The sequence below is a fragment of the Corvus hawaiiensis genome, chromosome 10 (genome assembly GCF_020740725.1).
Source record: "Corvus hawaiiensis isolate bCorHaw1 chromosome 10, bCorHaw1.pri.cur, whole genome shotgun sequence".
NCBI classification, from domain to species: domain Eukaryota; kingdom Metazoa; phylum Chordata; class Aves; order Passeriformes; family Corvidae; genus Corvus; species Corvus hawaiiensis.
Window position 1 is genome coordinate 21,465,809 of NC_063222.1, and position 13,717 is coordinate 21,479,525.

The following is a 13,717-nucleotide window of genomic DNA, read 5'->3' on the forward strand; positions in this document are numbered from 1 at the left end:
ACTCTAATACATCAGCTGCTGGAGGATCTGGAGAGCAGCCAAGCCTCCCAAATTCAACACGTTCAGCAGCTCTCCCTGTTCTTTCTCCCAACACAGGAGGACAACAGCCACTAAAACTGAGAGTTCTCGCTAATGCATATCTCGTAAAGTTTGCTTTGCAAAGGCCCTCCCAACCTATAAAGATATTTTAAGAGCAGTTCGGTACTTCAAAATGTTCTGAACTGGTTTTTGTTGTTATTTTGTTTTTAAACACTTCAATTCAATAACCCAGTGGGAAAGGTCAGGACAGCTGGCCATATTTTTTGGCATTGCATTCATAAATACAGTGAGGTGTTACTCTGTTTCTCCTCAGCTAGAAAGGAAGATGCCCATGAAACCAGAAATCCTGTCATACCTGTACCAGCACTGCCCGAAGATCCATCTTTTATCTATCAAATTCCTTTATAGGGAAAGCTGTCTTAAAACTTCTATTTTATAGAAGTTTAAATTTAAACATGCCCATGTTGACATGATTTCCCATAGCTCAGTGAACAGCGGTGCACTGTAGTGTGCCAAATAAAGCTGAAACAGCTCAGTAGGCTCTTTGGAAAATAAATGGAACAGCACAGGTCTGTGTAAAGAAGGAATACCTTCTCTGTGTATACATACTAAAATAAAAAAGAAAAATCTGATCTCTCCATTTCTTTCTGCTTACTTTCCCACAAGAACAAGTGCTATAAATATTCCTGAAAAGTGAATTAGGGAATCAAGTACCTTAAATATTTGTCAAAAGCAAACTTCTAATTATGAAATAGTTTTAGATAAAATCCTTTTATTGCATAGATGACAACAAAGAATTTCTGCAATTAATCATCATTTAAATACTGTTGTCAAAATGTTAAACATTTACAAAGCACTGGCTGTTGGCTTTTCATATGCAAGAACAAATTTTCAAATCACTGTAATGAAGAAAATAATTACAGAATTATGTAGTATTGCACTAAATAGTAATGTTTCAAGTGTGACCATGTGTTCATTCTGATCTGCCATCAGGACCTGAAGGTCATCAGTTGGTCCCAAGTACTTAAATATTTGTCATACATGAGCATGGTTACAAAGGTATATGCATCACTTATTTAAAAAAAAAATCAACTTCATGCTGCCCTAGAAATTTACATTAATATGCTCTTACAGTAATTTAATTAAATAGTCATTACTAAGTACCACATCTAAGTAGTGTGACTTGTACAAAATTTAATTTGAAACTATTCAGAAACAGCAGCAGAAAAAAATATTTCCCTACAAAATCCTGCTAAATCAGCATACTGCTATGGAAATGTCTATTACTATCCATTATCTGATCCCAAAGGATAAGCCTAGAGAAATTGTTATTAAGTTTTGAACCCAATCTATCATAAATATTTAGCATCAGGGGAATACTCTGAACTCTACTCCTTATTTTGCTTTGGAGATGTTACCTAAAGGAACTGTTGCATTTTTTTAATGTAGCAAATAATGAAATATTGACACATTTCTCATTTTTTCTCAAAGCAGTATGTTCCATTTAAACAAATAATGCATTTTTTCCTTCATCAATTAATGTTTGTCATTATGTGTACATGGGTTGTCGTGTTCTACATCACAAATGTTTCCATTTCTATATTGCAAACCAATAGGGAATGATGAAATTTATTTACTAAATTGTTAAACTGTGGTCTGCATGAGAAAGTAACTTACCTTGCAAGCCTCCACTACCAACAAACTCTTCATTTTTAAGTCCTGGCAAGTGTAAAATTAGCTGTTACAGAATTATGGGTTTTGAGCAATAAACTGCTGTACCAGGTAAATTTACACAGCACTTTGGCTTGCTAAGAAGCAACACTTAGTGTTGAAGGAGGCCAAGTAAATAGCACCTTAAAAAAATAATAATTCTTCAATGGTTAGTGTAATAAATGTGCTGGAGATTTTCATTTCAGCTGCAGTTCAGAACACTAACAAGGTTATCCTGACCATAGAAAAACTGGTTTTATGTGTCTCCAGTTCTTCTGCCTAATTGCTTCATGGGCGAGTATTGGCTACATAGTGTTCACTACAGGGAAGAGAGACCAAAATTTTCAAGCTTATCTACCTTACATAGGACAACAATATTAATTTCTAGTCAACAGAATAAAAAGCTGCATTTTCCAGTGGATTGCTCCCCTGTGTACCTCTCCAGCAGAATCTGACAATTTAAGCTATCCCACTGCATTGCCTTTCTCTTTGGTACCCAGGAAATTGCTACCAACTTCTAGTTTCAAAATGTTTTACATACCATAGGCTGAGCAGCCAGAAATGTCAACCTGACTTACACACAGTCTTGTAGGAAAGTTAAAGATCTAACTTTAAAAAAAGTACCATCAAACCGCTTGCTTTGCCTAGCAAATATACAAAGTCTGCTCATTCAAAATAGGACACAGGTATCATTTGGGTTGCTTTTCTCCATTGTAGCATGGCCACTTTAAACTGGTGAGAAAGATTTTATATTTGGTGTCAGCCACTCCCAGGGCTTTGCAGTTACGTGTGTGGAGGATGAACAGCAGGCACTAATATGAGTATCATGACTCTTTTCAGGCAGTAGGTGAAACCTTGAAGAAAAAGTGGCTCTGTCTTCAAAAAAGTGACCTGACCTTTGCTTTGGTGGGTTTTTACTCTGCAAGAAATAAAAAGCACTGCATGCCTTCCAATGCATCCTTCCTAGTTGATAAACGATTTTGTTCTAGAACTCAGCATAAAAGGACTACATTTTCTAAAGACCAGTAGCATGCTATTAGTGCTAGCTAATGATAGCTCATGTGTCATACTGGAAACAAGCTTCATAGACCTGGAATATGTCATATGAATCATGAACAAACACGTAATTGGCCCAGAACCTTTGATATGCTTACCAATTAAATATAATTATCATTGAATTTAATATATTTAATTTTACAATGACTTTGCAGTTCTTTGGATATCAAAGGCATCACAAATCCAGCATGCTTATCATTTATGACACTTCTGCTCTGAGAATTTCTTGCAGCATGCAAAGAACTCTCTGTAGGGTATATGTGATGTGTTGCACAAGCAAGCTAATCTAATATTGACCTGACCAGTAATAAAATCCATTTAGAAGCTGCAATAGAACGTAATGGTTTTACCTGCAATTGATGAAATGTTCCTGAAACAATCTGTAGTTCAGTATAAGCAATAGTGGGGGTTTACTTGACACGGAATACACTGCTAGTGAAGGTAATTCTTGTATATGATGTCTTAGTAAAGAACCCCTTCTGTTAATAGACTTTTAAGGATTTAAATATATTTAAGTCCAGTGTAAAATACTTCTTTTATGGAGCCAGATCCTGCAGTCCTCGCACAGCTAAAACTTCCATGGAAATCAATGGGAGCTTTTTAAAGTATAATAATAAGGACCTGCCCAGGGTCACTGGCATAACACAGCTCTGCTGCAATGCTTTATGTGTAAGCTCCAACTTTCTCTGTCTCTTGCAAGAGGCAGAGATCAAAAGAAGACCAAAGATCAAGATACAGAAACCCATGTGAATTCAAGATGATAAAGACCCTCATTAACTAAAAAGAATGGCATCAAACAGCATGGCACATAATGTTGGTGCACTTTTTGTTTGGCTATTGTTTATAAAATAATGTTAAAATATCTTAACTTTGTCCAGAATATTTACAATGTATCAAGTGAATTTTAAGAAAAGTGACGTTTAAAAAAAAAACCCGTACAGTAAGTTCAACACCAATTATCATTTTGGGGAGAGCTGTAGCAATGCCTGCGATGGCAGAATTTGGCTCCGTATGTTCTGTTAGCAAAAACCTAGACCGTTTATATGATGTAAATTGCTTTTTAGAATGTTACTAGAGCTATAAACTCTGTAGGTCCAGATTATACATTCAAATTTCAGGGAGAGTTTGCCTCAGTGAACAACAAGGAGCTGTGCTTTATTTGAAAACTGTGCGTGACGCTATTTTAAGAAAAACAAAATGACAAAAAGCCCACAAAGAGGTATTTTGGATATAAACTTTTGGATAAATAAAATTAAATCAAGGGGCTGATCCTTCAGTCCTTGCAGGATCCTTGCAGGATCCTATCCTGCAGAAGGTTGGCATTGGGGGAAATTCCAGCAGGCCTTGGCCCAGCAGGAAAATGCCGGATTCCTGTTGACTTCATTGGGGCAACTCTAACGAGCCACCAGACCACGGCTAGACCCCAACTGCCTCCTTAACCATTGGGTTGACGGACCATTTGTTGTATCATTATTATTATTACTATTTTTAAACAGTGTGTGTGTGTTCTGCTTCCAACCAAGCTTCGCTTCCAGACGCAGGCGCGGCCGGCGTCCCACCGGGCTGGGTCGGGTGCGCGTGCGCGGGAGGCGGTCGGAGCCTGCTGCTGACTTGGCGCCATTGTTGGTTTCGCTGTTGTAGGGCAAAGGCGCTAGGGCAGCCGATAAGGCTGTGGCCATGGTGATGAAGGAGATTCCGAGGGAGGAGTCTGCAGAAGAAAAGCCCCTCCTCACTGTGGCATCCCAGGTGGGCGGAGCGCGGGGCTCTGAGGGGGCCGCGGGCGCTGCGCGAGTCCCCAGCCCCACTGGGTGACCCATCCTGCGCCAGTGGCATCCCAGTGCTTCACTGAGGGGGGAAGTAGCCTGGGGTAAATAATGGGGCTTTAGATGTTTTGACATGAAAATTTAAACGAAAATGCATTTTACTCCCCAGTTCAGTAACCAGAAAGTTGTTTAAAGCTAGTTTAAAATCTCGGTTCTAACTCATGCCATCAATTGTCCTGCCATAAATACTCATCTGCAATTCATATATGAAATATTCCCATTGGCGCATAGTAAAATAAGAAACAACCAGTTCACATTAGTGTCATTTCCAATATCTCAGATCCCACTCCTAAGCTCTCACTGGGGCTCTGCTCCTGGTCTGGATCAGAATATGTGACTTTGCACATCTCATTGCTTTCATTTCTACACCTTCAGTTGAAGGAAGGACGTATGTCCCCACACTAAACCTTACACATACCTTGGAGTTGCCAAGGTGGTTCCATTAGTTTCTTGAAGACAGTGGCTGAACACAACTGTAAATCACAGCACTCTTGCTACAAGAGTGGATTTTATTCCCTCATGTTGCTCACGTACATGAATTTGTTCCCCAGGCAAGTGCATTTAGTTTCCTGCCGATATTTACTGCACACAAATACTTCCAGCTCATCAGGAATGGAAATTGCTGGAAGTTGTTTTATGTGAGAGCCTTAAGCAAAATCCACAGTCCTATTTTATTCCCCTCATGATTTAGGATAACAGCCGCTGTGCTTTAGAAAGTTCTAAGATGCACACACACCAGCACGTACTTCTCTAGCAGAGCATCGCAGATGTGCTGCACTAATACACATTCTAGAAATACCATCTACTAATTTGGAAACCAGGTCTGGCACTTCCTCCTCAGCCCCTGTTGAACACCACGTTTTGTTCATGGTGAACTCCAATGTCTATGAAGAAACTGCACAGAGGAAAAACATGCTCTGTTTAAGGCATCATTTCTGATTTTCTACTTAGTGATTAACAAACAATTAGAAACCCACATAAAATGCTGCCCCCTTTAAAACTTCACTGCGCCCAAAAAAAATTGACATGCAAAACTTCCATTGGCTTCAACAGGGCCAGGAGTTCAGCCTGGGTTCATTAAATGTTTAACTCACCATTTGTAGTGGCTGTCTGTCAGTCTCCTCAGCAATAGTCTATGATAAATTTATGAGTAAAATGCTTGTGTCTGTTAGTCAGTGTAATTTCTTCCACTAAACACAAATACCTACTTCCCTGCTATGCACCAAAGGGGTGCAGAAGCCAAAAGGAAGCAGAATCAAGTGAAAAAGTGAGTATTTTCCATAGCCATCTCTGCATCATGTATGTGTGATGTGCAGCTGTACGACCACGTTGCATACGTCATTTGTCCCCTAACTGTCTGGCTGAAGTGTTGGTTTGAGATGCTGTCACTGCAGTGTGTCCATGTGAACCCCTCATCCCAACCATCCATGCAGGATAGTGCTCTGCTGTGTCAACCATCCCCATCCCAGCGTCTGTCTCTGCTCTTTACATGATGAAACAGATGGATGTGGTTGCTGCTCACAGGGTGGAACAAGTTCCAAATTGACTGCAAACTTCCCAAGACAGATGGGTCAGGAGAATAAAGTCTGGTCTTTCCAAAGTTCTCACCACCACCAAACCCAGTGTGGGCAGATCCACATCGCAGGAAGAATTAAGTACATTGGGTATCTCTGCTGCTCCAACATCACAGCCACCTAAGCAAAAAACCTGCAAGTGAAATTCAAGGATCAAGCCCAGACAGAGGAGCACTGGCTTTTCTTAGAGAAAAAAAAGTAAAATCTCCCATTTCCAAAATCCTTGATGAATGGAGGATTAATTATGTCTGACTGTGGACACAGACTCCACAGGAAGCATAACTGGAATCTGATACATAAAGAAGAGTCTCTAAAACCTCTTTTTGATAGTGATAATGTACATAGGCCCCTGAGTTTGTATTTTAAAATGTGTCTCTCTGCTCTCTTCCTCTGTAAAATGTTAAAAACCTATCCAGCACAGAACAAGACAGATAAATAGTCACATTTTATTGTAATGCTCCTAGCAAAGCCCAACTTGTAAAATATGACACCTGTCTTTTGACATAAATACTGTGAATTAAATTTAAATGAAGTTTCCAATTCCTGGATTATTTTATATCATCACATCTGGAGGCAAATTTTCAAATAACATGAACCAAAAAAGTACTGCAGACTCCTGTGGGGCAGTGGCAGTAGATGGCAACTGGGAATCTCAATCACCATTCCAGCAGTAATGAATGTACTACAGTAAGCAGAGGGGTATTCCTGGTAATTGAATAGGCCTTTCAGTATTTATTTTTTGTAATCCAGTCTTTCTGTCTCAATTACCTTCCATAAAAGTCACTTTCTTTACACTTACTAGTGTGAAAAAGGATTCAGTAGCTGCCAAATTTAATACTTTAAGCATCCAGAGAGTGATCTTTCAGTTTTAACAGGATTTTGTAGAATATAACTCTATCCATGTTGCTGTCTCCCTTTATCTTTTAAAAGATAATTCATAAGAGACTGGGACAAATGAAAAAAAGGTATTTTTTTCATATGAATAAAACCTAGAAAATGTGTAAGAAAGCTTGCTGAAGGTTCAAAGATTAACTGGATATTGAGCTATGAGCCAATTACTTCTACCTGAAGCAGAGAAATAAATGAGAAAAATCATGCATAAATTTGGTTTTTATTGCAAAATAAAATTTTTGTTTAACCTCTTCACAGCTTTTTTGCATTTGTCAGGAGAAAAAAACCTTGCTTCAGAATTACTTTCTAATGAGAAATTTAAACCTAAATATGCCCTGAAGTCAAAGTTTAATTGTGCAGTCAGCTATGAAATTCCCAATTTTCTACAGGTCAGTGAACTTCAAAGGATCTGATTCAATCACATTCTTCGACCCAGACTTATACTTTAAAATATGATTAACTGCTTTATTGAGCAGTAAAAAAGCTTAAGTGCTTTGCCAGCAAAAACAAAAGGAATCTCACAGTGTCACAGGAGTTATTTGTCCCAGGTCCATCACACCTAATTTAGATTCCTTATCAGAGCACACAGGTTGGAAAGCTGCTACTCATGGTAGGATCCCTATAAAGATAACAGAAATAAAGAAGAGCTGCAGGGAGGGATTGACATCCGTGACAATCCTGTGGCAAATATACTCTGGAGTTATATGGAACAGAAATGGGACTCCATGAAAACGTCACCAATAGGAAAAAGAAATGCAAAATATATCTTGAAAGCTATTCCCCACTTCTGCTTGTGACTGAAAAATACAGGAGCTGCCTACTTAGAATTTACAGGACCCACACAGACGTTGCTCAGAGCAGTTTTGATCTCGAGCACTTATAATTTAAGAAGTTAACCTACAGAACACTTAGGGTTTAGAATTTGAATTGGAAAGAAAGAATTTAAAAAGCTGGAATTACATTATAAGAAACATGCTGAAATTCGTCCTCCCCTGTGAAAAATGCAGGCTACAGCACACATCAGAAAAAGAGATATGTTGCGTGACTACACCCCTATTAACTCCACCAGATGCTTAAGGCTTTTTTATGGTCTTTAAGGTATTAGTTAGTATTCAGAGTAGGAACTATTATTTTTTAAGTGAACTTCATTTGCATGCCAACACTTAGTTGATCTAAGCACATTTAAATTTGCTTAAGGGCTTGTGAATAAAATACTCAAACATTTCCACTGCCTAAATTCCACTGTTTTGGTTTTCATTTGCTTTTATATATGTTTGTATGTATGTATGTATGTATGTGTTTACTTATTTTGGTGGTGGTGGTGTGTTTTTGCTTAGGTCTAGTTTTCTTTTTTTGCTTGCTTTGTTAGGCTTTTTTTATATTTGTTTTGTTCTGGTGCTTTTTTGTGGGTTTTGGTGGGTTGTTCAGGGGTTTTTTTATAATCTCTAACAGGAGGTTTTTAAATGCTCCCATTCAATTTTATAAGGGAAACAGATTAAAGATAGCTAATATTCAGCTCCCAATGTTGTTAGTAGATTTTCTGATGTGTGTATCAAGGGCTCACTACATGAATTTGATTGCATAATCACACTTTTCCATATAAAGTTAACAGTCCCATTTGAATCAATCATGTTCATTCTAAGCTTCTTAGCATTAGGCTTGCACTGACTTCCAGCCCACTCCATAAATGTTTTCTCAGTAACATCATAACAGAATGGTGGGATGTTCCAGTGGATGTAACTAGCTTCCCTTCTCTTTCACACAAACATAAACCAGAATTCACTGCATTTTAACTAAGTGGAATACATTCAGGTAAAAAAGACAAAAATCATGCCAGTTTGAATTATTGTCATTATCAAAGTCTGGATTGAATTCGTTGTACATTCCAATCTGCCCTCTAAAAACAGTAGCGACTTCCTCACTGATGTTGGGATAACTAGGCTTGAGATCCTATTTTTTGATTCTTTTTAAAGGATTAATGATAAATTCATAGGCAGTATGTTCTATACATCTCAAATCTGATTTATTATAAAAGCTTTGAGTAGTTTGTCAGGGGACACAACCTAAGTCCTACTGATAGCTCTTTTTCATCTATTATTAGGACAGGGTAAATACATGAAGAACAAAAAAAATGAAATAAAAAAATGAATAAATGCATGCTTAGTAGTACAAATATTAATTGGTTCTTTACCTCTAAATTAAATATTGCTCAACACGTATTGCTTTTAGGGCCATATGCATAATTTCAGCAGAAATACTCTCATGAGTACAATAAAATTGCCTTGACAATATACTTAAAAGTCATAAATTGGCTGCTTTCCTAAAGTTATGTAGATTTCTCTGTCACATAAATTAAATACATTTTTCCATGAAATAACAGTTTTAATTTGAAATTATCATGGGAATTGATGGTGTCATATTTTTAATAAAGTAAAAAAATTAACCATACTGTTTCATACATTGTAAAATGCCTTACTATTCCTTAAGGACAGAAAGATTGGACAAACTTTTTTGTGAATAATATAATATACCAGTTTAGCTCTGGTTTTTATATTAATTAATAGGAGTTACTTTTCAGAAACTTCTTGGCTCTTCATTCATGAATAGTCTGGGTATGAATATACTGTCCTGATAAAGAGTTGCAAACCATGAGCTACTGTTCTAGATTCACTGAACTTGCTGGTTTTTCAGTGAAAGTGTTCTATTGAATTGCAGTTCACAAACAGCTTATGAGTTTCAAGCTCTTCAGTTTGCTGAAAACATCCCAAAGCAGCCAGACATTCCATGACAGATTCCTAAAGGGAGAGGCCAAGTGATTCCTGTGATCAGCACAGTAGCACATCCAAAACCATAGCCTGACTCTAGATATGCTACAGAACATAGTTTGAGAAGAAAAATCCACAGAAAGGACAAAAAAACTCCATGTGCTTTTCAAGCAGTTACAGCCCATATGCAAAGAAACAGCAATGATCTCAAATTATCTGTGGTGATGACAAAATGTTGTCTTTGATCCCTGTTGTAGATCTTCAGCCTAGATAATGGTATGGGGAGGGGAGAGGCTAAAACAGATATCACCAGGTAACACCACAAAGAAAACTCATGGCCAAGTGAGCAATGAAATCTTCTAACACCCAGGAGGAGGAGGCACTCCATTTTAGATAACACCTTCCTGTAACTTAAGAAAGTGCGTGGAGCATGCAGGCGTGAGTGCAACAGGCAGATTTACAATAAATCACATTTCTGTGTCGCTAAAGACCAAACTGTCAGTCACAGTTAAAATATGACAAGAGTAACTTTCCTCTTCTTCCCCCATGGCTCTGGTCCAGCAGGATAGTTAAGCATGTGCTTAACCTTGAGTTTTGCAGAGCATGTTTAAGTGCTTTGCTGGAGCCAGGCCAAAAGGCATGAGCCAGACATGACTCGCATGTTAAACCTCCTTTAGACAGACCAGGCGGAACAGAGGGAAGGAGACATTGAACTGTGAGATGTTTCATTTTACCTTGCTACAATACACCATAACTTGCACAGTTCAGCATGTAGAAACACAGGCAGGGTGTTGGTGTGACACAGAGATCACAACAAGAGCTGTCACCCAGCAATGCAACTGCTCTTTGTGGAGGTGCAACATAAACAAGGGTTTTAAACAATACAGCTGGCACCTGAATTCAATATCCAGTGCAGTGTCTATAGCCATCCTCCCACAGCTTCTCTGACTCCACACAAATCCTGACAGCCATAAGTCCCGGTGGGTGACTTGGCTTGTGTGATTTCAGGTAAGAAATTGCCACCTCTGATTCACAGGCCACTCCACACCCTTCCTACTACGTAGCAACAGAGCACTGGAGAGCAGGGCTGGTCTTCAGAGAGGCAGCAACACCAAAGTGCTCTTTGCAAGAGGGTGCAATGAATTCATCTCAGTTTTAGAGCTTCCCACAATTCATGTGAGGTGGAAGTCAGTTACACTAGATGCTGTGTGAATCGACTCTCTCTTCTAGTGGAAACCAAATACTTGGCTCTCAAGTCAGCTTAATCGGAATATGAGTACATTCATAGTAGTGACAGAGAAAAATTAATGTACCACTCTGGCACAAGGATGATGTAAAAAGCCAAGAAGTAATCACACTTACTATACAAGAGTAAATAAAGCGTGTGAAGCAGTAACTTTGATTGTGAAATCTTTATTAACATACTAGAAAAGTAAGAAAAGAAGAAAACCAAAACTCTTGCAATTTAAATTTTATCACAAGACCACTGATTTTGTCAGGGGTTCCCTCTCCAAACATCCCTCTGCAACCAGAAAAGGAAGTCTTCCAGTTCTTACCCTGCCAAGATAGTGATCCACAGGCACAACTCTCAGGCCAGTACTTCCAGTTATGCTTTAGAAAACAATAACCTCAATTTCCAGTTGTGGTTCCCATTTACTAGTTTTTAGAAAGAGCCAGGTAGTAGAAATCAATTGATTTGTTTCCTCTTACCCCAGTGAGTGCCACCAAAGGTCCTGGGGTGCCAGCTATGTGCAGAAACCTGTCTGTCAGGAAACCATTGCTGTGTATCATAAAAATTATTAGTGATTGAAATGAGCTGATGCCTCTGCCTAAGCATAACACTTACAAGCTGCTGGAATCGATCTGACTCTTTTACCTGTTTGTCCAGTCTCACCCAAAGAGCAGACAAGTTTCTCAGAACAAAGTTCAAAAATACAATTTTTCCAGTAGAAAATCTGAGTTAGATGTTTCCTGCCTTCTCCCATGCTCAGGACCACAGGTTCATTACCACTCTCTGAGCCTTCTGGAGCAGCTCATGTCACTGATGCAGCTCAACCACGCTCTCACCACCCTGATTGGGCAGTACAGGAAAAAGTCTCAGTGCCCAGGAGCAGCTTTGCTGCTGAACTGTACAGGGGATTACCCAGTAGTAGTTTGGGGCTTCTTAAATTAGTGCCATGAGTAATTCAGTCAGGCTCAGGTGAAAAAATGGATTCAATCCAAAATCCAATCCAACTCACTTCCGTAGCGAATTACATATAAATTTTAGATGCCTCTTGAGCCAGTCCTTCTAAAATAAATCCCATATATAGCCGGGGGAAAGCTAGGTGCCTTTGAGAGCCTCCTGAGGGACAGCCTAAATTGGGCAGGCACAATCTCCCTCTGGAGTTGCTTTTCTAGGCATTTATCTCTCCCTATTGAACATGAAGGGAACTTAGGCACTTAATTTAAGAGAACTAGTTCACTCTGTGCTCAAAACATAGGTGCTAATTAGCTGCCCATGCCTGACTGGAAACCTCTCCCCCAATTTAGAGACTAAATAGTTTATCTTAAAGACTAGCATTATGTTTTGCCCTAGTAAAATTTAAAAAAGAAACAAACCAGCATGCTTTGTGCATTGCAAACAGATAAAAATCAGGAATGCAGTAAGAGAGTATATACAATGGGATGGAAGGACCATAATTTACAGTCACTGTTAAATGATCCTTGCTTTGAGTATTTTGAAGCAGTGGGGCTGATATCAGACTCTTTGGACACTCCCAATATCTCTCCTGAAGCACCCAGAAGCCCCACTTACATGCTTTTTGGAATGACAAATTCCAATAGCAGTACTGGGATGAGAAAACCACCTTTCTCTGTTGGGCTGTTCCCAGAAGACTCATTTGAATTTAGGAGTATCTTATACTATGGATGAGTCTCTTCAGATGTGTTGGTAGTAGGGAATATCAGCCTCCAGAGATTTCACATATCCCTCAATTAAAGGAGTGCATGGGCTCCTTCTTTAATTAAAGTCAATCTTATAAAGCAAATTTAAGTTCCTAGAGACATTATGAGAATTTATGGCACCCACTGGCTAAATTAGTATTGAGAAATCCCCATTTTCCCAGGCTGAGTCTGCACCCCTTGGCATGTGTACAAATATTGGGCACATAAATCCGGTGTGGGATCGGCCAGCCTGCTCCTGCCCCCAAGTGCTGCTTCTCCAGCACCCAGAGATGCTGGGTGACTTTCGTAATTTCACTTTGCTTCCCTCATCTGCAACACAGAGATAATACTCCTCAGCTCTGTGGTGGTGCCGGGCTTGATTCATGAGTGTTTTAAGGCATTCTGTGATTTTCAACCTGAAAGGTGCTTGAGAACCATAAATTATTGGTTTAATATAGATCATAGTTTTCATCTCATAAATCTTTTATGCACTACTCCAAATTCAGGCCTGATATAACTCTAATAACTTGAGCAGTATTAAGTGAGGGATAAATTTGGTACAGTATATGAGGCAGCAAAATGAAATACCGAGTGTGAGACCAAGGGCTTAACAAGTGACACTGCTTACACAATAATGTCAGAAACCTGCCCCACTGCCCACTTCTCTACAAATAAAAATATCATCTCATGGCACTCTTACTTGTTAAGTCTTAATTCATCATTAAATGTCTGCTTCACATCAAAATAGTATATTTTCTTATATTTTCTATTGCTATACACACGTAATTTGTGTTTATTGAGAATTAGTAGACATGGTCATGTATTTGCTATCTGTTTTGACCCAAATATTTGAGTTAGAAGCAGATTCTATTTCACAGGAGCAAACCTTTAAGTAAGACATTCCTACAGCTTCTAGTCCTTAGCCATGGGAGCA

The 13,717-nt window shown here is 38.9% G+C and overlaps 1 protein-coding gene across 13 annotated transcripts in view; it reads left to right on the forward strand.

Moving 5' to 3' along the window:
• The window catches only part of PEX5L (peroxisomal biogenesis factor 5 like), a 108,166-nt gene that overhangs the window by 63,155 nt on the left and 31,294 nt on the right, over positions 1-13,717 (forward strand). For 5 of the 13 annotated variants that reach the window (XM_048314827.1, XM_048314826.1, XM_048314830.1 and 2 more), the window contains 3 exons: positions 2,590-2,655; positions 4,447-4,551; positions 5,857-5,895. The exons of 2 other annotated variants lie outside the window; for them this stretch is intronic. In XM_048314827.1, coding sequence (XP_048170784.1) covers positions 2,590-2,655; positions 4,447-4,551; positions 5,857-5,895 — 210 coding nt within the window. The remainder of the gene's footprint in view (positions 1-2,589; positions 2,656-4,446; positions 4,552-5,856; positions 5,896-13,717) is intronic. 6 more of the 13 variants (XM_048314828.1, XM_048314832.1, XM_048314835.1 and 3 more) reach the window with 3 other exon arrangements.